The sequence below is a fragment of the Pteronotus mesoamericanus genome, unplaced genomic scaffold (genome assembly GCF_021234165.1).
Source record: "Pteronotus mesoamericanus isolate MK-2021 breed Mesoamerican mustached bat unplaced genomic scaffold, CSHL_Meso_final scaffold_54, whole genome shotgun sequence".
In the NCBI taxonomy this organism is placed as follows: domain Eukaryota; kingdom Metazoa; phylum Chordata; class Mammalia; order Chiroptera; family Mormoopidae; genus Pteronotus; species Pteronotus mesoamericanus.
In genome coordinates this window covers 72462933-72488176 of record NW_026555321.1, presented here as the reverse complement: position 1 = coordinate 72488176, position 25244 = coordinate 72462933, and the positions used below count along the sequence as shown (strand labels likewise).

Genomic DNA, 25244 nt, shown 5'->3' with positions numbered 1-25244 from the left:
ACAAATAATTTCTTCTATTTGTAAAAATACATCTCTTTGTTTTTTCAATCATCTCACTGAGGACCTACAGAAAGAGACTTGTCACATGCAGCAGCACCACACCTGAGGAGATTTTTCTGGAAGGGGCTCATTCTGTAGTGCTTGGAGGGCTTTCATGGCAGCGTTGTGTCTAGCAGCTTGTCGAGTCTTCCCTTCCCCAAAAAATTCATTATTTCCTACAGTCAGCTGAACGTAAAAGATCTTAGGCATTGGGCAATGATACCTAAAATAAGAGAATAAAATATTTATGTTAGTTCAATAAAATCACTCTATAATCCTTAATTAAGATTTGTTTAAAACTGAAATTATCTTCCAGTTTCGTAAAAAAGCAAAACAAAACAGAATTATCTTCTGGAGGGTGGTCCCCTTGTAGCAAAGGCTTCCCCCACTAGGTGAGTGTTCTAGGAACCCATCTGTATCGGTGCACCAACTGGTGTTGTTGTGAGAGGCTACCTTAAGCTTCAGAGAATTTTTTTTTTGAAGACTCTTTCAATGCATTTGCCCACTTCATGATGGGTGATTTACAAGTGCACCTGCCCACATCACGCTGAGTGTTGCAGTTTTTGACCAGAAACCGCATGACCTATGTGCCCCACCTTCCCTATTTACCTGATCTTGCCCCAAGCAACTTTTGTTTGTTTCCCTGGATGAAAAAAAGTCCTCAGAGGGAAATGTTTTGCTGATGTGAAATAGGTGAAATAAAAAATGGCAGAAACACTAAAAGGCATCAAAGTTGACGAGTTCAAAAACTGTTTTGAGCAGTGGAAAAAACATCTCGATAGGTGTATTGCATCAAATGGAGAGTACTTTGAAGGTGACAGAAGTTTAAACATGTAAGAATAAAGACAAAATTTTTTATAAACGAATTCCAGGATTTTTGGATCCTCTCCTCATAATGTAATATGCCCTCTTATTAACCCTAATAAAGTTTTAACTTCAAGTTTTCAGACAGAGTTTGATGGAAGTGAGCCAAATGGTCTGGCGCCGAAGGATGGGGAGCCAGCCCAGAGGATGGAGATGAGCAAGGCCATTTGGGCGACAACACAGAGATAACTGCTTTTAGCAGAAGAGAGCTATGAAATAGGTGAGGCAGAGAGAGGAAGTAATACCTCCAAAGTGGTAAGTGATTTGCAAAGAAATGAGATCAGATTCAACATAAAAAAGAATAATGCATTCAAACCAATTCTTAGGTATAAAATATAATAATAAAATGTATTTAAGGTAAAATTTTTAGCAGGTTTGAGTTGAACGTGGCTGAGGTAGAGAAGCATGACTAGAACGCTGCAGTGATACAGACATGAGAGGATAAAAGTGGATGTAAGAAGAACAAACCCATTAAGAAGAAATTAAGAAGAAAAATTAAGGTGCTGTGCAATAAAATCCGTTAACTGAACAATTATTTATGGAGCACCTTCTATATGATAGGGAAACATGACAATGAACAAAAATACACATTATGGTGGGGAAGACAGACAATAAGGCAAATATGTAGAACATCCTATGTTAGAGACATCTGTTAAATAATAAAAGAGGTCAAGGTTCAGAAGTGTCCTAGAGGTGGGTTTTGGATGGGGTAGCCAGGGAGGGTCTCACTGAGAAGACGGTAACTGTATAAAGAGCTTAGAGAAGTGAAGAAGGAAACCATGCAGATTTGGGGACAATGCAATTGAAGGAGAGAAAATGTCAAGTGAAAAAGCCCTAAGGCAGCAGTGTGCTCTGCAGTCAGGCAGCTCAGAGGAGGCCCATCTGCTCTGAGTCAAGGGAGTAAGGAAAGGAAAGCCAGGAGATAAAAAGAGGTGGCCAGAGTTCCGTAGGGTGCTTGTTAGAAATCACTGTAAGGATCTGACTTTTACTGAATGAAATGGCCAGCCACTAGAAGGTTTGGAGTAGAGAAGTGACATGATATGACTTACATTTCTCAAGGACTACTGCATTGAGAAAAGACTATAAGGAATGAGGATAGAAGCCAGGAGGTCTATTAGGAAGCTGGAACAGTAACAAGGGAAAGGCAACAGCAGGCTGAACAAGAAGGACAGCAGAGGAAGTAACAAAAAGTAGAGGATGCTAGGTGAATTTCAGAAGTGGAGAGACAGGGTTTACCCAAGAACTGGGTATGAAAGAGGAGTGGAGTCGAGCATGACCCAGGGTTTCTGACCTGAGCACCTGGAAGATGGGGTACCATATATGGGAGCTGGTGAGGACCGCATAAGAAAGGGGTTTGTTGGAGGGCAGATGTCAGCAGCTCTGGTTTGAAGATGTGGAATTAGCCCTCTTAGATATCCACACGGGGATGTCAAGTGGACAGCTGGATTTATGAGTCTGGACTCCAGGAAAGAGGACCAAGGTGGTAATAAAATTTGGGAATCTTCAATATATCAATGGAATTTAAAGCCACAAGACAGTTAGAGCTGTGTGGGAGGGAGTAATAGGAAATCCAGGCAAACAGGGTGTCCTTCCTAGAAACTAAGTTGGAAAGTCTAGCACGGAGAAGCAAGGGGGGTCGAATTGTGTCAAATGCACTCACAGGTCAAGTCCAATAAATTAGTAAAATTCGGAGGATCGATTTTGATGGAATGGTACATTTATAAAAATGCTGAAAAATTAAGTACAAAATCACTGCAGTGCTGAAAGATGTCTGTTTCCAAGCAAAAAGAAGTCCAATCGATGTCCTACTGAGTTTTAGATGACTAGTGGACATCCAAGTAGCAGAGTTCTATATTCAACCTGAAATCAGCTGGCCAGAGCCAGCCCATCATGTATAAATCAGCAGGCAGGTGGGACTAATCAGTGAAGGTTTACTGAAAGTGAAAGATGAGAGTGTAGGTCAGCAATGCAGATGTGGGAGACACTAATTGAAACCGTGTGAGTGGATAAGCACCTGGAAAAGGGACGTGAAAAGGAACCAAGAGAAAGAGCCTGAGAATGGGCTCTGATTAATGCCTGTGATCAAAAGGCAGGGGAAACAATAGACGGCAGTGAAGGAGATGAAAGCAGGTCCAAGTTAGAAAAGAAACAACACAACGTCAGGGAGACAATCAGCAGTGTCAAAGGTGGAAAAAAGCCAGTGAAAAAAGCCAGAGTCTGAGAAAAGGGGAGAAAGTCACTGTTTTAAATTCTTAGAGTCAATATTCTTGACCCACAGTTTTCTATCAATTTGTTTTAAGATAAAGTATTTTTGTGTTTTATTATGACATATGTTCTCACTTTTAATTGGCAAATATGAAAAAGTTAAAAGAAAACAAATCACTAAAGTAACAGACTATTTTAACATGCGAAGACTAAAGAAGAATTAGAAACCACAATCTTTTTTGCTCTTTGCTTATGATAACTAGTGCACTAAAATGCAGTCTCCTATTACCTGTTTTGTTTTAGATTCCTTTAATGCAGAAATTTGGACTAATAGGATGAATGCAGACTATTTTGTGTCCCACAAAATTCATTTTTCCCACCTCTACAGAACTCAATGCATGTTGTAAACTGGTCCCACTATAAAACCTTTTAAAACAGACAACGTGAAATCAGAAATTGACTCCTGAGATCTTGCATGGCAAGCTTTCGCCATAGAGCAAACATTTACAATTAATTACACACTTCTGAAAACAGGGGTCCACAAGTGGAATGCTAGCAGACCCTTAACTACAGGAGAGGGAGTGGGCGCCACTGTAATCACTTCGGCCTGCTGACAATTACAAAACTCATTTCGGTTTGCCACAGAGGCAAACAAAATTTCTGTTCATTATAACTTTACTGGAATATGATGTCATAACACATAACCATACTGAAACAATCTACTGATTTTCTAACCAAAATATTAATTGTATACTAAAGAGCCCTCGGGGCCTCTTCCTTTCTGGCCATCAAACATGACTCTATGTATGCATATGTGCGTGGATGCGGATACATATGTATATATAAATTATACCAAATAGTATCAGAGGGAAAATTAGGTATGTTGTGTTCTTAAACATTCAAGTGCTAACAACAGGAAATACTGAAACCAGACGCCTGACTAGTTTCATTCAATTTTCATTCCATCGTCTTACTTAACAATGATTCTTAATAACCTACCCCACTTGGTCTGAATACTTTACAGATCACATCTCCTCCTATGATCATGACCATTAAGATTCACCAGAGCACTCTTATTAATGGCACCTAGACTGAATTACAGGACAATGCAGAATTTTTTGTGTATTAGGTCCTCGTCTCTAAATATTTATTTCTTTTGGTAAAGAAACACTTGAAGTTTATTAACTTCAAAGGCTATGTTCTATTTCATGGAGTTTCTTTTTCTATTTTTATTTATTTCAAACATTAAGCTCATTTTTGGTAAAGTTTTTATGGTAAGTGATAAACATACTCTACAAATTAGCATTTACTTACCTAAGCTTACACTGCTATTCTTGAATGATTTTTTTAATTTGAATTTTGTGGTCCATGCTTAAATCCCCATAGCAATTACTTTTAAAAGATGAGCAGGGAAAACACCCATCCACCCAAGCTATTCAAGCTTCAGGGTCAAATGGCTTCTACCCACAACCTCCAAAGTATATTTTGCAAAGTGTGATACCACTTTCATCTGAATCTTTAGTGCTTGTTAAAAATGCAGATTTTTGTGCTCCAACCACGATCTGCTGAATCAGTTCCTGGGGATGGGACAAAATCTTCACTCAAGTTTCCCTGGTGAGTCTCTGCACTAAAAGACTGAAAGCCGCTGCCCAACAGCAGCACATCCCACAACAGGGCTCCTGTGACTTGACAATAACTTCAAAACTCAAGCAGGCAGAGGGCCACATACAACCCTTCCTTAGAGCACCACGGTTAGGGTTCTTGTACCTCTTTCTCACTTAACCCTCACAGCAGCCTGCTAAGACAGGCGTCCCCAGGGTCACCCTGACAGGTAACAAATCTTCCAACAAAGTTGCTGGGAGCAACATCAAGTCTGCCTGACTAACGTCAGAGCTCAGGAAACTCTTAAGGAGTTTCCTAGAGGTCTGCTTTATCCTATTTGTGCTCCTACTTGTTTATTAAATTGGCGCTGTCCTTGGCAGGCCAGAGAACCTAAGGGTGCCTTTTAAACCTAAGGTCACCAACAGACTTCAGAAGGGTTTTACTGAATAGCTGCTGAAACAAACAACTCCATGACCAAACCCCATGTTTTTACAGTATGCCAAGCCAACCACGTTCAAAAATACACCCAAATGAGAGGCCTATCAAGAGTGACACACAGCCTAACAGTCTAAACTTTATAAAGGCTGTTTGTCAGGCCATTTTCTCCATGCCTCTTTGTCCTTTGTCTGCTAAAAATTCTACAAAAAATAAACAAACAAAACTTGAAGTAAAATAAAAGCTTTTATTACTTTAAATACCCCAAAAGTCTTTAGGTTTGGCCTATCTTCAAGATATCACAAGTCGATACCAAAATAAAGAAAGAAAGTATATTTGGTTCCTTTGAATTAATACTTGGCATTCCCTATACAGTTTTGCTACTGGAGCAAAGATCTTACATTCTTCTATAAGTATTAATGTAAGAATGTAAGTATTCTTATTATACTTATTTTTGATCATCAGTTATAAGAACTTTCTATATCATGTCTTTGCCATCCCCTCTAAAGTTACCTCATTAATGCCCTTTTTATAGGCTCATTTTGTATTATCTTTCTAAACTAAAATCTGTCCTCCCTCCCCCTCGGTGACTGCCTGATTCTCCAACATCTCCACTTTCCTAAGTGTCACTTTTACAAGGTGAGAAAGACATATACCAAATAACATCAGAACTTTTAAAAATTGAAAAATAATTGCCTCATTTTATTTGATAGCATTATTCATAAATCTCAACACAGCTAAAGTGTTCTTATCTCTTCTACAGGTTTATGTCTTAAAATATTATCACCTGATCTAATATGAAGAGGCTTTGGATTTCTGTGTTTATTTCTAACATTGACTAAAAACAGAAATGTCACTTAATCTTTCTATCTTAGTTTACTTATCTGTAAAATATTTGCAGAATCTATGTTTAAAGAACTAGAAATGCCAAAACTCAGAATTTAAATGACATGTTGATTATTTTGACTCTTTGTACACTTTTTTGGCAATGCTAAGCATTCTTTTCCTAGCTGTAGAAAAATAATAGGTTTTATCAGAAAGCTATAAAATAATCCTTGGCATATTTTCAAGCTCGTATGTATATAATATGTCTAAATAGGAGAGGGTTGTTTCTCTATTCACATCTATAAATTTTGAAAATATATCTTTTATGGGATCTGAACCTTAAGTCTTGAAGAATTTCAAAAATTAGAACCTATTAGAAAAGATTCACAGGGAAGCTGAAAATAAGTTCTAAGAGTTGTAAGGATCTTCTGTTTGTGGAATTATTATAATTAGTTTAAAATGCCTAAGGGAAAACACAGAAAGCTGGGACAGGGTGTTTTGAAGTGATGGAATTATAAATGATGTTTTCTTTCACAATTCCAAGTTTTTAAAAATAATATGATTGTACTGGAGTAATAACAAAAGAAAATGTTTAACTGAAAAAGTCTAGTCCCTGTTCAAACAAATAAAAAGGCAAATCTGTGTCCAAAATGTAAATTTGCTAAGTGGAATGACTTGTGAAATATAGGACATGGGCCACAAGAGTAAATAATTTATACTGTTGCTGACACCAACACCACAACAGGACCATGGAAAGCAGAGCATGTTATCCAAAAGCCCCATTTTGTAAACACACAATCACCACCCTTCTATCCCACACTCGGATCCAGCATAAACCTATTTTGCCCCTTCCCTAAATGAATAGCTAACTAAGTCATCATCATCATCACCACCATGATTGCAGCAAAAGCATACAAAGCACTCACTATGTGCCGGGCACTATCCCAAGCACTTTACACACTATTCTCATTCAGTCACCATAATAATCCCAACCTCACTTTTCGAAAAACATGAGGAAATGAGAAACAGAGATGTTAACTAAGTTGCCCAAAGCCACCCGACTTGAGCCAGCACTTGATCTCAGACAGCCTCACTCCAGAACCCATGCTTTTAACCTCTACACTCTGCTATCTCTGAATAAACTAGGTGAGCACTATAAATGCAGAGCTACCAATGTTAACTTTGGAATAGTCATGCCAGACTTGGAACATCAAGGCAATTTAAGTCAAAGTAGATGTAAGAGATCTGGCAGGCACTGAAGAACTCTGTAGGCTAATGGTCACATCCTTAACCAAGAAGAATACTGGGGGCCCTGTAAGTCCAGGAGACCAAGCTGACTGCAGTCTTACTATTCTCTAGCGTTCTGTCTCCTGTCTTAACCCACCCTTCTGGAGCCCATGCTTAAATGTTCATGTTCCCATTAGGGAAATGTCAATCAAAACCATAATGAGCTACCACTTCACATCCAGTAGATTGGCCACAGTCAAACAAATGAAAAAAGAAAAAGAAAAAAGAAAACAAGTGTTGGCAAGGATGCAGCAAAAACTACAACAATCATTCATTCTGGTAGGAATGTAAAATGGTGCAGCCACTGCGAAAAACATTTTGGCAGTTCCTCAAAGTTAAATAAAGTATTTACATTTGACCCAGCTATTCCAACTGAAGATATATAAACCCAAATTAAAACAGGTGTAGAAACAAAAATGTATACATTAATGTTCATAGCAGCATTAATTATAATAGTCAAAAAATGGAAATAACCCAAATGTCCAGCAATACCAGTAAGTGAAGTATTGATACATGCTACAATGTGGATGAACTTTGAAAACATTCTAAGTGAAAGGCACAAAAACCTACATATTGAGTGACTCTGTAAAGATGAAATGTCCAGAATAGGCAAATAAATAGAGACAAAAGGTAGATTAGTGGCTGCCAGGGGCCTGGAAGAGGAAAAATGGGGAGTAATGGGGAAAGAGGTGATGAAATGTTCTGAAACTATGAATGAAGCCATCTTAAAAAAAATATTTTAAAATGGCTAAAATTGTGAATTGTTATGTTAATTTTACATTAAAAATTTTTTTTTAATGTTGCTGTTCCCTGGGGTTCAATCTTCTGTTTCTCACAGATAAGACGGGCTTCCTAGGTGATCTCATCCATCTATTTACATTCTTGGCAGACTCCCAGAAATTAGACTACCAAATTGGGGGTGAGGACTAAGAGCACCCCTACATTGTGCACTCTCGGAAATGAATGACCTGGTCTTCCTGCCCTTGACTGATTGTCTGGGGCAGTATGTGAATTCAATTATCAATTCAACAAATATTTATCAAAGGTCTAATTCATACCTGGAAATGTGACAGCAAGTGGAAAGGACCTGGGCAGGTAACAATGGGTATTATTTTTGAGAAGCAGCAAGTGTTGGTATACCTGGAAAGCTGTGAGTCAAGGGGTGAGTGGTAGGAAACCAGGTCTGAGAGGCAGCCAGGCAGCAAATGAGAATTTGATTCTCCATGTGATGGGAACCACAGGAGGGTTTAAAGGAGGTAGTGACACGATTTGACTGATAAAGATCCATTATTGCTGTTTGCCTAAAAAGAGGCAAGGGGGCAGCTGGCAGGCCGCTAAAGATATCTGAAAACAGGAGATTGCCATGACTCGGAGAATACAGCCAGACTGCAGGCGGTGCTCAGTGCCCGAAGGATTGTGGTCATTATTTCAAGATGGAAACAGTCACTACACTTGTGTTGTCCTGGAGCTTCCATAGAGGAGCTGGACTTTACCCGTTAGGGTTTTGCCAAACATCAGTGCCCACTCAGGCTGAGAGGTGCTAGAAATCACAGGAATTAAGTGACTACAGGACTGATGGGGAATGAGTGATAAACTCCAGAGAAACAGCCTCACAGAATCTGGCAGGTGAGTAAAGGCTGCCAGCACTCTGGAGGTTCTGCTCAATGTTTTCCTGAAACACAGGTCCCAAAGGACACCCCTCTCCTCTTGCCCTCCCAGGAGACAGAAGACACAGAGCAGGCACAGCAATGTGTGCCTCCCCTGTGGTGGCTGACCTGCAGGGAAGTGCTGGAAGTGTTTCCACCTTGCAGTTGGAAAGAAGGGTCCCTGCACAGCGACCTGGAGGGCTCTCCTATCAGAGTGCGCTGCCAGGGCCCTCTGAGGACAGCAGCACACACCGGAGACAGGCAGATGGCACTGCAGACAGCGCTGTGGAAGCTGGCAGTGAGTGAGGTGTTGACGGCATGGGATGTGAGGGGGTCTCTTGGGGCAGCATTTGTCAAAGTGCAGCCCCCTCAGACACCATCAGGGTCCTCTTGGTGGGGTCGAGAAACACCTGTTGAAAGGCAGATTCAAGACTGGTGCAACTGGACTACATGGGTGGAACCAGGAAACTACAATGTTACCAAACAGCCTTGGTGATTTTTGTGCATGCCAAAGATTGAGGCGCACTTCCTTACAGGGTTCCTCTACACTTCTTCCTTTGTTTGTGAAAATGAAGGCTTCTGAGTTCTGAATATTTACTCTGTACCTTGTTGTCTCTAAGAAGCTTTTATTGATTCTCTGCAATATTCCAAATAATCATATCTGATCTACAAAAATGATCATTTTTCCTATTGCTTTCCACATTTTATTGCTTTTATTTTCACTAATTGTGTTGTCCCATACCTCCAAAAGAATGCTAAATAGCTATCCACATTAAGCAAAATGCTGGCTACTGGGTTACGCTGGGTTAAGTTGGGTTAGGTTTGGGCTGGATTCAGTTGGGATGGGATGTGGGGGTGCAGGAGAAAATATGTGTGTCCATCTACAGAGTATTAGTTTACAATGTTAAAGAAGTGTTCAATTATTCATAATCTATTGAGTTTTCAGTCACAAATGGATTTTATGTGTCTTTTAAGCATCTGTGTAAATACTTAACAATTTGCACTTTTTATCTCTTAATAAGGTAAATTTTATTAATATGCTTTCTAATAATAAAATAAATTCACATTCCTGGAATAAATTCCACTTGGTTATGGTGGTTCTTCTTTCAATGTATTGACAAAGTCTGTTGGCCAGTATCTTACTTAGGATTTACTATTGATATTCTATAAATAATATTGACCTTTCCTTTCTGGTTTTTTTAAAATTAGCATTATTGAGCTAGACATCAAATTATTTTTGATTGCCCCAAATTATTTGTTTTCTGTTTTTCAAAAGCTCAATAAAATTTCTCTGTGAAACCATCTAGGCCAAGCGCTCTCCTTCAGGATGGTGGGGGTGGTAGTGGTAGCAAGATGTGTGGCTATGTACTTATCCTCTCCTATAGCAATAAGGTGTTTTTTTCCTTCTTTTGAGGTCAGTTTTGGTCATATATATTTTCTTACAAAATCATCCAGGTTCATCCAGGGTCTGAAATAGTTTTCCATGAGTTAAACAAAACAGTCCTTTATGAGAAGTTTCATTTCCTGTGCAACTACAGTCCCCCCACCATTATCAGATCATATTTTGCATATTTGTGCTTTAAAATTACATTTACCTTGATTTGAGTACATATTTATACATTTTATTGGTTCTTCCTAAGAATAGGTATTGGATTCTACATGTTTTTTCTATTATTTTTCTGTTTTCTAACCAGTTTATTTCTGCACTCATTTTCCTGAAGTAAGATTTTAAGTTTTTAATATATATTTACTAAATACTGCATGCTAGTAGTCTAATAGCAGATTCCTAAGTTTAAGAAAATTATTGAAAATATGGCTTTTCTTTCCCCTTAAGTTGAAAGAAGAATTCCTTTAACAGGTCATGTTTGGTTAAGGGTTGTCTGAGAAGGTTCTTTGAAAACTCCTAATACACAGAATCTCCCAAGTCCTTTCCAACAACAAAATGATTTCTAAAACTGGTTCTAGAAAATATTTTAAATGCTTCTGATTCCTTGTTATCTTAAGCCCAAAAGTATATACTTTCAAGAAGCTTATACTTAAAAGAAATACCAGCACAGATTATATTTTTAGAAGGGGTTTCATACCCTTTTGGGGGATAAATTTTGTAATGTTTAGAATAAGAAAATCAAATGGATGATTGTGTTTCCACTGAAATCTTCCAAGAGCTTTAGAAATTGTTTGCTTTGTTACAATGTCCAACCCAGACATCTACTCCAGTGCCTATGCTGATCAGAATTAACTATCAACTTTGGATGCTTGCCCACTTCAAATACTCCCAAAAGTAACATGGAGACATTACATCAGCGGGATTACAGAAAGATTAATGGGCTTTGTTTGGAGATGCAAACAGTAATTATACTTATTGCATACTTCTAACTTTTGGGGGTTTTTTTAATCTGAATTTAAGTGAATCAACTTGTACATTTGCATATAGTTTAATGATAATAATAATGTGTAATTAACAGATATTCATTGGAATATAAAAAATTTACTTGGCATTTTCCCAGCTCATTGTTTTTACAGCTTGCCGTCACTTATACATTAGCTACATTCATAAAAAGGTTTACATAAAGCAAATATTTTCATACTAAATCCCATTTTCCCACTGTTGCCCAATATTAAATCTTGAGTTGTATTTCTATAGGAAAATGTTGGCGCCAACACATCATAAAAATTATAATTAAACATCTAAACATGTATGCAAGGAATAGGTACATTTAATCAATTATTTTAGAAACATTTTATCCTCTCGCCTGCAATAAGAATTAAATGGATAAACATTTTGTTTCATATTCCCACAATCATTAGAAGGACATGTATCTTTAAAAAAATGCAGAGTTTTGGGTGACTTTCTAGGCACTGAACCTAGAAATATAAAATTTTGGCTGGACTGTCATACAGAGGAGATGTGTTGTCAGATTCATGCAGTGCATGTAGTCTCAGATTATTGATAATAATCATGTAGGGTCTTAGAGATTTCTTCTATTGGTAATACACTTTTTCATCATAATCCACACCAGATGATGTATTGGAATTATACAGTTCCTTTAGAGCCAATACCATCATTTGACTCAAAGACTGTTTTTCAAAGAAATGGGAAAAAGGACGAGCTCAACCACCTGGATCCTTTCACACTGTAAAAGGGTAAAAAGCACCTATTTGCTAAAACAGAGGAGTATCTGAAAGTTTTAGAAAACTCTCCTACTTTAAACTACAGGTACTTTGAGGTAATGAGGTACTTTGAGGTAATGTTAAGCCATTTAATTTTTTATTTTTCTGGCACAAGAGCAAGTGGAATGCAATGATCTATGCTGTCCTCTCCCTGTGTGGCTGCAGATAACCCAGGTATGTTTTTTGTCAGGAAGTCAGTGTGAACTTATTCCAGGATGTGCACTAAACTGCGCATCACCAAATTCTCTTAATTTTTGCCATGTACCAGGAGGCAAAAACATGGCAATAAATAAAGCAATACTGGTAAAGATACAACATTGACATTCACTTTGACTACTACACACGTGAACAAGTTCAGTGATCTTTAGAGCTTTGAAAGGCTAACAGGTCTGACCTCTGATTATGCTAATTTATTCCTATTCACAATATGAATAAGAGATTGCATTTTTGTCACTCTGCAAATTTCTTTCTGTGGGCAAAATAGCTTTTGAGAATATTCTTAATTAAATCTGTCATGATAACCTAATATTCCCAAAGAGCAGATGTTTATGTGAGTTGGCAGAGTCACAAAAAATCATGAGCTTTGAAGACAGCATCCTGGGTTGCAGAGTCAGCTCAGGCCTTTATTGGTCATGTCACCCTGGGTAAATTACACACACTGTTGGGTCATAGCAGGAAATCACAAGTGTCTGCCCTCTTGCTTCCTTGTCAATTAACTCATTGTCCTTCTGAGACATTCCATACACAATGTTTCCATGATGCTTCAAGCACTTCTTATACCTTGTTATTCCCTGTAAATAACTGAGGGGCTTTTCTACCAGCCCTTCCAATCTGGGAAATGCACTAGTGTGTCTGCTTGGGGAGGCCCAGGCAGGGCTACAGTCACATTGGCTGCTCTCCGGCCTTTCACTTCACACAGGAAACCTGACCTTTGGCTCACAAGCCGTTCAAGAATGCCAATACACTTCAAACTACCAAGCAGGGTTCAGAAGATTAATTGATAACTTCAGATATTGTGAAAACCAACTAAATAAATCATCAGAAAAATTTAAGGTAACATAGTAAATAATGTTACTTTTACTATAGTTTTGCTTTTTCTTATGATTTAAAGGACATCTATTTACATGTTTGGGATTATGTTATATCTATATAGACTGCTTTGCGACCTGTCAGTCAACCACAGTGTAGGAGTCTAGTAACTCATTTATCTTTGAAGAAATGCATCTTAACCAGAAAATGTGAGAATGTCAACAAATAGTAAGGAAATAAAGAAAGCAAGTGGGTCAAAGTTCTGATGACTGAAGCCAAGAAAAAGCCTGGGAAATTAGTGAATAATAAGCTCCCAGGAAATTCGAACTAAGAAAGGCAGTAAGCCATGATGAGAATAATACCTTCGATAATTAAATATATAGTCCAAACATTACTGCCTAAGAGAGAAGAGCTAAGGAGTTGAAACTGCTCATGTTCATCTCAAGCAGAGAGAAAAGGGGTGAGGGAAAAGGAGAGAAAAAAGCATGTAAGCAAACAGGATTATTTTATTATTATATATTACATTAGGAATATATACTATTGAAACTAAACATAAAGAACTTATTTGCATTTAGGTAAGATCAGAACATAAGCCAATTTTATTTTTGTTTTTAAACAAGATATGTAGACAACTAGTAAGTTCAGTATGGCAAAAATCTCTTGCTGCCTTAAATGACTTGGAGAAAGCTTTCCACATGTTCTTAAAAACAGGATGTCAAGCAAAATCAATGTCATTCAAACTCAGTATGCATAAGGTTCCAGAAGGATTTGAGGAAGCAGCATGGAGAATTCCAAAAAGCTGAGACCCACATGGGACTAAAGTAAGAATGTATCTTCAGCAAATTTTAAGATTATCCTATTTGTTACTCTCCTGAAAAATTCACTTAACGAGAACAAAAGAAAGGCTTGCAAATAAGACTGTACAATCTTATTAGCAGAGGATGGACGGCACTTCTCACGAGACAGAGAGTGATCTGCAATGTAACTGGAGACTGTGGGACTCTGAGAATGCCAGTTCAGCAGAGCCATCGAGACTGCTGACCATGACCATGGCGACGGCTCAGGAGGCTCAATCACCCCACGTATGCATAAGAAATTCCACCCAGAAACTGAACACTTCGGAGCTGGGGAACTTAGGACAAAGTCAACTAGATGAAGAGCTAAATCTATAATCTCAGTTGTCGTTTGACCCTTGTTTTATCAAAATTAACTTCCAATAAAATCAAAATAAGTATATTCTTTTACTTCTCAAATTTAAGGACAGGACTCCCCTGCAAATGCTTGTGAACCTTGTATAAGACCATATAATTTCTCCAACAGAGGAAGAAGTAAATGATTCCCACACTATTCTGTTGTTGCTGCTCTGGGAAGGCTGTATGGAACTGATTTCTCCTCAGACATAGGGGAAAAGGGAGTTTTATTCATTGTAGTCTTAGCATCTTGTTATCTGGTATGATTACTGAGCACTTACAGAGAAGTCCAATAAACATTTGTGAACTGAGGGAGGTAATCACAGCTAACTTTTACTGAGCAGTTTACTATATGCCAGCATTGTACACACAACTCAGCTAGTCCTCACAATAGCCCTACGCAGTAAATACCATAGTTATTTCCATTTTACAGCTGAGGTTACTTAAGAACAGAGAGGCTAGCCCTGGCTTGCGTGGACTGAGCACTGGCCTGCGAACCAAAATGTCATGAGTTCGACTCCAAGTCAGGGCACGTGCTTGGGTTGCGGGACAGGTCCCCAGTTGGGGACATGCAAGAGGTAACCTATTGATGTTTCTCTTGCACATCAATGTTTCTCTCCCTTTCTTTCTCCCTCCCTTCTGCTTCCTTCTAAAAAAAAATAATAAAATCTTAAAAAAATAAAAATAAAAAAAAGAACAGAGACACTAAGTTATGGCCTAGGGAGAGCCAGGTTTAAACAAAGGTAGACAGGCTCCAGAGGCTTCCTTAACCATGACACTGCACTACTATAGCCCCCTCAATGTGAGAGCAAATGATGGGGAGGGAGGACACTGGGCTATCAAAGGCCAGGCTCTGAGCCACATAAGAGCAAAGCAAATCAGGCCGGTAGCAGGGTGAGTTCCAAATAAAAGCATCACATATGATCTGGCTGGGGACCTACTGGGAGGGAATGCACTTAGTTGTGGCAGTGGGCTCTACAAGTACTTCTTCACATTTGGCATGATCATTGACAGTTGCATTATATACCGATGAGGTCAGGCTAGATCTGTAATTTCCATCCTTAGCTGTATGTGAAATCAATGGACTTACAAATCAGTAAGAAAAAGACAATTCAATCAACAGGAAAATAAGTACAGGTTATAAAGTCGCAATTCACAGGAAAGGAAATATAAATGATTACACACATGAGAAGATGCTCAACTTCTATCATAAAGAAACACACATTAAAATGCCACAGAGGTATCACTTTTCACCTAATTATAACAGAGAAAAAAATCCAAAAGATTCAACAAAGCTTGTCTCCAGTCTGGGTTATTGTAATAACCGCCTAAACTGTTAGTCACCAAAGTGATCCTCCCAGAAGGTAAATCAGAGCGTGTCACTACATTGCTCAAAATCCCTGCAATGGTTCTATGTTTCATTCAGAGTAAAAACCAAAGTCCTTACAATGGCCTACAAGGCCCTACACAAATGTGGCTTCAAGTCTTCTCTCTGACTTGGAACCCCACCTCTGAGCACCTCACCTGTTCCACTGCAACCACATCAGCCTCCTTCCTGTTTCTCACTCAACCACACTGGCATGCACCCTGGGGCCTGTTCCATGGTCAATCTCCTCCTTCCCAGGCACCCTCAACGGTCACTCCCTCTACTCCCTGAAATCCCTGCTCAAATCTCACCTTCTCAAAAGACTTTCCCATCTAAAACTGTAATCATCCCTTTCTTCTGGTCCATTTTCCATTTGTCCATAACACTTTCACTTCCTGATCAACTATAAAATATATCTATTATCTTTATTTTTTATTGTCTGTCTCCCTCAACTAGAATATAAGTTTCATCACAGCAGAAATTTAACTTAATTTTACTTCACTGAATATTTGTCTATTTTATTTATTGATATATCCAAAGTACCTATAAGAATGTCTTACATGTGGCTAAAATATAAGTACAAAGGTATATACTGTAACATGGTTGCAGTAAAACATCAGAAACAGAGTGTCCACGAACATGGAACTAGTTAAATAAATTACAGAACAATGACACAGTGGACACTAAACAGTGTAGTCCTATTTCCAGTATGGCCAAGTGACCTCTGGTTGCATTAATTCTCCTGCAGGGGACTATAAGCTGTGAACAAAATATAAACAAAAACAAAAACAAAAAAACTCTGCTAAGGCATTAAGAAGATCTATATGGATCTAAGTTTCTAAAATCTTCATACTAAAATTAGAAAAATGATGCAGCTCCTTTTTCTAACATGAACACAAACATGAAATAATCTTTAAGGTATATTTCAAATTTAAAAAAAATCAGGTAATTGTTACAGAATGAAACATTTTTTTAGATTTTTTTTAATTTTTATTGTTGACACTATTACAAGTGTCCCCATTTCCCCCCTATTGCCTCCCTCCACCCAGTCTCCTCTCCCCCTTCCCTCTGGCCATCACCACACTGCTGTCTGTGTCTATGGGTTATGCACCTATGTTCTTTAGCTGATCTCTTCCCCTTCTTTCATCCAGTCCCCCTCCCCACTCCCTTCTGACATCTGTCAGTCTGTTCAATATGCCCATGATTCTGCTGCTATTTTGTTCATCAGTTTATTTTGATCATTCGATTCCATAAGTGAGATCATATGGTATTTGTCTTTCACTGTCTGGCTTATTTCACTTAGCATAACACTCTACAGGCCCATCCATGCCGTTGTAAAAGGTAAGATTTCCTTCTTTTTCACAGCTGCACAGTATTCCCTTGTATAAATGTACACACCTTTATTATCCACTTCTATCCACTGTATCCATCTGAGTGTTAGAGTCTAATATACAAAAACTTTCTATGTGATGCTACAGGATTTTACTAGTTCCTCTGGTATTTGGGTCCTTTGGATTTAAATCCACTTGACAATCTTCTTTAATGGTTTATTTTACTCATTTTATCTTTGTACCTATATCAACAAAGAAATAAGACCACACTTTGTGAATACCCAGAAATTCTTTAAACATGGAAATTGTAGAGAGTGTTCCTATGTTCTTCAAAGGAGGAAATGATCCTATTTTCATTTGTGCTAACAGGAGATTTTACTATGAGAAGATCTGTGGGAGGAATGAGAGGCTGAAATGAAGGCTGTGGAGGCCTCACTACGGACAGCTGGTTTTCTTCTTCATAAAGGAAGTGTTAGGTGTGTGGCATTAAGGACCCAGACTTGGTACCTATTCTCTACAACCCTCTCAGACAACTGAGGATAAAGGTAAGTTTCTGTATGACAACTGAAACTAATAATTATATTGAAAAGGAAATACTTAAGCACTTCAGAAGTATCTACGTATCTCAAGCTGCTTCTTCAAAACTTCATGTTTTAGGAAACTCTGAACAAGACACCATAATTTCATTATTCTTGTTCTGGTTTGATATTATTTTTACTTCTCCTAAACCGTAAAATTTACAAAAAGAAAAATGTCATCTGCAAAAGTGTTCATATTTTTGGAAACAAAAATGAAATCACCCTTTTAAGAGCCAAGAAGAGAGCTACGAAATAAAGTACATAATAAAAACTTAAAAGTATATAAAAGTAAACTGGTAGCAGCATTCAAATCAAAGAGGTGAAGTATTCTAAGAACATCTACTCCAGCTGCATTAGAGGAAAAATATCAATTACTGATTCATTGGGCCAACTAATCCAGTAAGAATACCATTACACTGCTTATAAGATTGTTTGAAATAATAATGTTTTTAAAAGACTTTATAGTCTATCAAATTCAACTTCAAATATAACAGTTTTCCCCATAAATCAAGTATATGGGAAAAATATAAAATTATTCCATATTTCTGTATATTCTACAAAGAAATACTTTCTAAGTCCAAGGGATTCTTGTCATAATATATGGCATTATATATTTTTTACTGATCAATAGGCAAAAAGAAGAAAATTAATTGAAGTTAAAATAAAACATGTATCTTCTACCAAAAAAAAGAGAATAGAATCAGCAGGGACAAATAAATGGAAATTATTAGAAGACATTTATTTAAAGATTGGTTACCTATAAAATATAGTTCCCTATGTTTCCATATGCTTTGATTTATAAAGTAACACCATAAACTCTATTACTCGTTAATCTAGATCAGGGGCCAGCAAACTTTTTCTGGAAAGAGCCAGACAGTAAGTATTCCAGGCTTGGCAGCCACGCGGTTGCACTCACACCTATGCCGCACTGCCGCCACAGTGACAGCAGCCACAAACCATACGTAATGAATGACTGTGGCTCTGCTCCAGTAAAGCTTTATTACGGTCACTGAAATCTGAATTTCATATAATTTTCACACATTGCAAAATATTATTCTTCTGTTGATTTATTTTCAATAATTTTTACAAGTATAACCTCAGATTCTGTGGACCATACAAAAACAAGCAATGGCTGGATCTGGTCCATAGGCTACAATTTGCCAACCCCTGATCTAGAAATACATGAAAAGTAGTTACTAGCAATACTTTCCAAACATTCTTTTTCTATAATAGGATATAAATAGTGTTGCATTTTTACTATACCATTATTTTTGCAATAGTTTAAGTTCTAAAGCATCATTATCTGCCAAAAATAACAACTGAACCAAAACAAAAAAGCTAAAATGAAGTATTCTTAATATTTCAAAGTCACAAAAAAGAAGTAAACAGGAAAAAAATTTATTGCAATACATGTTCCTAGGTCATAAATTTCACATATTAAGTTTGTTCTATATAATATTTGCCCATTGAAATATAAAGGATTTATTAGTAATATTCACGCCAAATTTAGAATTTCATTCACCCCACATGTAAAAGAGTATTAGAATCTGGCCATAAGAATTGTGGTGTTTTCGTAGTTAAAGCTGTTCTGTATGGTAAAACTGAAATGTCTTAGAAAAATCACAGGACACAGTCGTGGAAACTGTATTGTAGTTGTTGCTTACCTTTAACTAGTTAAGGTCTTGAGTAAGCCAGCATTTCCCAAGGTTTGTTCTGCATCCACACATGATTCATTAACACACCAAGATCCATGGCCAAATAAGTTTGGGAAATGCTACACATTATACACATTTCTAGAAGATTTAGAATGTACATAAGCATATCATGAGTTCTGCGAAGTCCTGCAGTGAAGAAATCCTTTGGTTTAATCTAGTACTCTCCAAACTAACTCAATTACTTTTTTTGTACATTATTTATTAACATCCCAGAAAACTAAAATTCCTTCAAACCCTTTGGAAAATTTTCTCATCAGTAGGGATTAGATAAATACACATTCCGGTAACTTTGTGAAAGTTCTTCAAGTACTAAATTCAGGTTCACAAACCTGAACCCTCGGATTAAACGTTCTTGTCTATGGTTCCACACACTCTGACCCTCCTCTCTCAGAGCACTTATCTTTGGATTGAAATCACCCTCAAACCTTCTAGACTCAACTCCCTAACTGAGAGATAAAATCATGCTCTATCATCCTTGTTTCTTCAACACCTAGCAGAGTGCCTGGGTCTTTAAATGGTTTTAATTTTTTTTCCTTTTTTAATTTTTTTAAATTTTTAAATCATGTTTATTCTATTACAGTTGTCTCAATTTTTCCCCCTTTGCCCTCCTCCACCCATCCCAACCCACCCCCTGCTCCCACAGTCAATTCTCGCTCTGTTGTCCATGTCCACGGGTAATTCATACATGTTCTTTGTCTACTCTCTTCCCCTTCTTTCCACCATTGTCCTCTTTCCCCATCCCTTCTGGTCACTTTCAAGCTGCTCTATGTTTCCATGCCTGTGGTTTATTTTGTTCATTAGTTCATTTTGTTGAAAAGAATCCACTTATAGGTGAGACATATGGTATTTGTCTTTCACCAACTGGCTTATTTCACTTAGCATAATATTCTCCAGTTCCATCCATGTTGTCACAAAAGGAAGGAGTTCCTTTCTTTCTTTCTTTTCTTTTTTCTCTTTCTTTCTTTCTTCTTTATTTCTTCTTTCTTAAATGCAGATGATTTTATGTTTTTAAATGTCAAAGTCAATTATAAAATATTAAAAAATTTAGAACCATTATAAAGTCTCAGCAATTAAACCAACATGACACCAGCACAGAAATAATCAAGTAGAAAAGTGAAATATAATGAGCATTCCAGAAACAAACATACATATTTGTCTGACAATGTAATATGAATAAATTGATATTTCAAATCAATGGGGAAAATAAGGCTTATTCAACAAGTAAGGTGCATGGACCCACTATTACTTGAAATAAAACCAATATGGAGCCCTATTTCACACATTGTACAAAAACTATTCAGGTGAGTTAAAAATCAATAAGCAGAATCTAAGGAGTTTTAGGAGAAAATACAAAATAATATTTTTCTTACCCTGAAGTAAAATTTTCAAACCCAGAAGCTTTAAAGCAAAATATTGACAATATGACTATATTAAACATTTAAGACTATATAGTAATATACATATAGAAAAAGTTAAAGGACAAGTAATAGAATGGGAAAAGTGTTTGCCACACATTTAGAAAAGGGTTAATAGTTGTTTTTTTTTTCTTTAGGTAGAAAAAATTCTACAAACCTTTGATCGAAAAATGGATAGAGGATAGCAAAAAGTCATTTAAAGCTTTTTAAAAATAATAGAAATAGGCAAGAAATACACAAAAACAGATTTAGCTTCAACAAATAATAGTTAAAATAACACATCATTGTCACAATCAGATTAATAAATATTAAAAATATTGGTAATGTCAAGTATTAGCAACTGTGAGTGTGGGTATTCATAGTCTCTTTTTCATCTTAAAGCAGTCCCTTTAGCATATTTTGCAGTACTGGTTTGGTGGAGGTATATTCTTTTAGCCATCTTTTCTCTGGGAAACTCCTTATTTTGCCTTCCATTTTAATTAAGAGCTTTGCTGGGTAGAGCAGTCTTGGTTGCAGGCCTTTGCTTTTCATGACTTGAAATATTCCTTGCCACTCCCTTCTGGTTTCCAGTGTTTCTGTTGAGAAGTCAGCTGTTAGCCGTATTGGAGCTCCCTTATATGTTACTTCCTCTTTCTCCCTTGCTGCCTTTAGGATTCTCTGTCTTTGATATTTGCCATTTTAATGATGATGTGTCTTGGAGTGGGCCTCACGGGATTCCTCTTGAGTGGGACCTTCTATGTTTCCTGGACTTGTGGGACTTTTTCTCTCCTCCAATTAGGGAATTTTTCCATCATTATTTTTTCAAATAGGTTCTCTATCCCTTCCTCATCCTCTTCTCCTTCTGGTATCCCTATTACACAGATATTATTACATTTCAGGATGCCCTGCATTTCCCTAAATGCCTCTTCATTCTTTTTGAGTCTTCTTTCATTTTTTTGCTCTTTCTAGGAGCTTTTTTCTACCCTATTCTCCAGCTCACTGATTCAATCCTCTGCTTCATCAAGCCTGCTTTTGATTCCTTCTACTGTGTTCTTCAACTCAGAAATTGTATTTTTCATTCCCTCTTCTCTCTTATTGATAGTTTCTATGTCCTTTTTCACAGTGATATAGTTTGCAATAAGTTCCGCATAGTTTCCATGTAGTTTTTTGTAATTCTCTCTGAGTTCACTGAGCTCACTGAGCTTCCTTAGAACCGTTGTTTGGAACTCAGTATCTGATAGTTTACTTGCCTCTCTATCATTTAGTTCTCTTTGTGGGGATTCCTCTTTTCCCTTCAAGTGGGGGGTATTTTTTTGTCCTCCCATTATTTGTGAGACTTCTTTTTTGCTTCTGCTTCTTAAATTGATCTGTCTTGATTTCCTGACTTTGTGGTGTAAACATCTATGGTAGGTCACCGCTGTTTTTACTTTCTGGATTTGCCTCTGTTGATGTCAGATGTTGTCCCTGTCTGACCTTAAGCAGTCTGTTCGAGACTTCCAGGAATCTACCATCTGTGGCTGTCTCCTTCAGCTGTTAATCTAGTCACTGTGCACTCAGCAGGTGGGCTTAGATAGCTCAGGGTGGAGCGGAGTCCCTCCTGGGGGCAGGGGTATTGGGTCTGCTCCTGCTCTGCCACTCAGGGGAGTGGTCTCTGCCTGAACAAGATGGCTGCGGCTGTATGGGGGAGGAGTCAGGACCGGGATCCTGTGAGCCACTCTCTCTTTCTCTCCTGAAAGCCTCTGTTCCCAATCTCTCCTCAAGTGTCTCCAGACCACTCTGTGCCCCCTTTAGCCAGGGATCTACTATCTGTGGCTGCACACTGAACTCTGCACTCAGCAGGCTACTTAGACAGCACAGGGCAGGGTGGAATCCCACCTTGGGGCAGGGCTATTGGGTCCTCTGACGCTACTGCCACTCAGGGGGAGTGGTCTCTGCCTGAGCCAGATAGCTGCTGCCACATGGGGGATGAGTCCACACTGAGATTCTGCTGGCTACTCTCTCAGTTCTCTCCCCGAAGCCTCTTTCCCCAGTCTCTCCTTGGGCATATCCAGTCCACTCTGCCTCCACCTTTGCCAGAGACCAGGGTAAGTGGCTGCAAACAAAAATGTATGTTGGTCCTTTAAATGGCTCTTTGCGTCTCCAGCCACCCATTTCTGGCAGAAAGCAACCCGGCCACTTTTCGCAGCTGGCTGTTTCCTGTGTACTTTTTGGACTCTGGTGCTGTAGGCTAGAGATCCCTGCTTTTGATTTAGATCCCACTCTTAGGGGGATCCAACTGGCCCTTTCAATATCCCTCTGGTGCTGCCACCCGTAGGCGCCCCGCCTGCCTTCTCAAGTCTCTACTGCACTCCTTACCAGTTATATTGTGCTAAAGCTGATTCTTCTGTCTGTCCGAGGTTATAAGGCTCCTCTATTGCTATTGTTCAGTTGTTTTTTCCAGGTGATTTCTCCACAATTTAGTTGTAATTCCAGATTGGTCCTGGGAGGTCAGTGTGACTTCCACTCACTCCTCTGCCATCTTGATTCTCCCATCTTTTTTTTCACTTTTTTTTTTTGTTTTTATTCTAATCATCTCCTACTTGATCACCCATAACTGCTCTTACCCTCTCCTGCTGCCTCTCTATGCAAGTGTGGTCACATGTTCTGCTCCTCAAAAACAATCCCTTCCCACTCTTCTGGAGAAAAAAAACAAATTTTCATCTTGGAGGATCTAACATTTGCTCACCCATCCAGCTTATTCTTGTATCATTGCTCCTCTCCACTTTATACACCTGAGCCACACAAAGCTAGTACAGAGGACATCAGTGGTACAAAGCAAATAGCAGGACGGGGAACTGGATGTGTCAGGATGTTGTGATGTAGGGTGCAATTTTAACTAGGTAGCCATGAGCAGCATGACTTTAAAGGTTACAATTGACTTTGGCAAATGAGAGCGAATAAAAAAATAAGTACTTCTAAAATGAGAGCATGAAGGACTTCTTGGAAAGGGTGGCCACAGTGGCTCAAAAGAAGTGGTGAAGAGCAAAAGATGAGGCCAGGAGGTAACATAGGCTGGGCAGAGCAGCCCAGCAGGGCACCCACTGCAGTCAGCTCCCACAGTCACTTCTCCAACCTAGATCCCCCCCTGAGGGTCAGCCTCCAATTTCAACACACACTCAACCACACCCCTTAGATGTCTCGACGGCAGGTTTATTCTCAGGTCTCAATTCCCCCCACAAATCTGTTTCTCCTCCATTCTTCCCACTCGCAGTCAGTAACAGGAACCTCTACACATTGGCAAAAGCCAAACACCAAAAGCTCTCCCACTACACAGAGAATAGACATAAAATTCTAACAAAATATTCTCAACACCAAGCAACTACATCCTTTGACCGGTGTAATAAACTTGGCAAAGAGCCTAGCCCTGTGTATACAATGCTCCACTGAGGACCACTGCCCACACCCACGTCACACACAGACAGGAAGCACATCATCTGCATCTGATTCCCATCCAGGAATTAACATCCCATGGGGGCAGAGGCTGGGGGAAATAGAGCATTAAAGCTGGTGTCCCCTGAAATGCCAAGTGTCCATCGAAGACAAAATGGTACATGTAACCCGGGTTTTGGCCCAAACAGTACCTCCAGGCTAGGAGGCAGCAGTGTCAGAGAAAGAGGTCCTTCCAGCCTCTGACAGTTAATTCTAAAAGGGAGAAGAGGTCCAGTGAGCCACACCACAAGCAGGTCAGTGTTTCACAGCTTTGTATTTTTTAATATTTTAAAAGATTTTATTTATTTTTAGAGAAAAGGGAAGGGATGGAGAAACAGAAAAGAGAGACATCAATGTGAGAGAGAAACATCAATGCCTCTTGCATGCACCCTAACCATGGACCTAGCCTGCAACCCAGGCATGTGCCCTGACTGGGAATCGAACCGGTGACCTTTTGCTTTGCAGGATGACGCCCAACCAACTGAGCCACACCAGTTAGGGCTCAGAGCTTTATTTTTAAAGTCACTAAGCACATTAACTAAAATTAAATAAAATTAAAACTTAAGTCCCTCAGTCACACTAGCCATATTCCAAGGGCTCATAGCCCTCTGTAGCTAGTGGCTACAGCATTTTTTTTTCATCAAGATTTAGAATGTGGTGGTTTATTTTCGTTATTTTAGAAATAATAAGTATGTATCAGTGCTTTATGTATTATATATACGTCACGTACATTAGCATATATAAAAACATATATAAAGCCAATAATTTACCTAAGATTAAAAATTCCTATCTTGTTTTATATCAACTACATTTTTTCTTCTGACTTTTTGACCTCTACCCATTTCTCTTAAGATCTTCTTCAAAGAATTTATTCCACTACTTTCTCTTGGTTCTAAAATCCCAAAAAGAACTCTCCACCAACTATCAAGTAGAATTAGCAAATTCAGCTTTAATACTGGTTATAGTTTTTTTTTCTCTAACTCATAAGAGTCGTATTAAACTTACCGTTGAGGACAGTGAAACTTATAATGTACTATCATCAGTATACCACAATAAAAACTTAGAAACAGAAAAACTCTAGGGTTTTGGGTATTATTTC

At 38.3% G+C, this 25244-nt stretch overlaps 1 protein-coding gene across 1 annotated transcript in view; it reads right to left on the bottom strand.

Annotated features, from left to right (window-relative positions):
• STAU2 (staufen double-stranded RNA binding protein 2) overlaps positions 1 to 25244 on the bottom strand; it is a 317711-nt gene that overhangs the window by 202489 nt on the left and 89978 nt on the right. The window contains exon 8 of the mRNA XM_054595602.1: positions 103 to 262. Coding sequence (XP_054451577.1) covers positions 103 to 262 — 160 coding nt within the window. The remainder of the gene's footprint in view (positions 1 to 102; positions 263 to 25244) is intronic.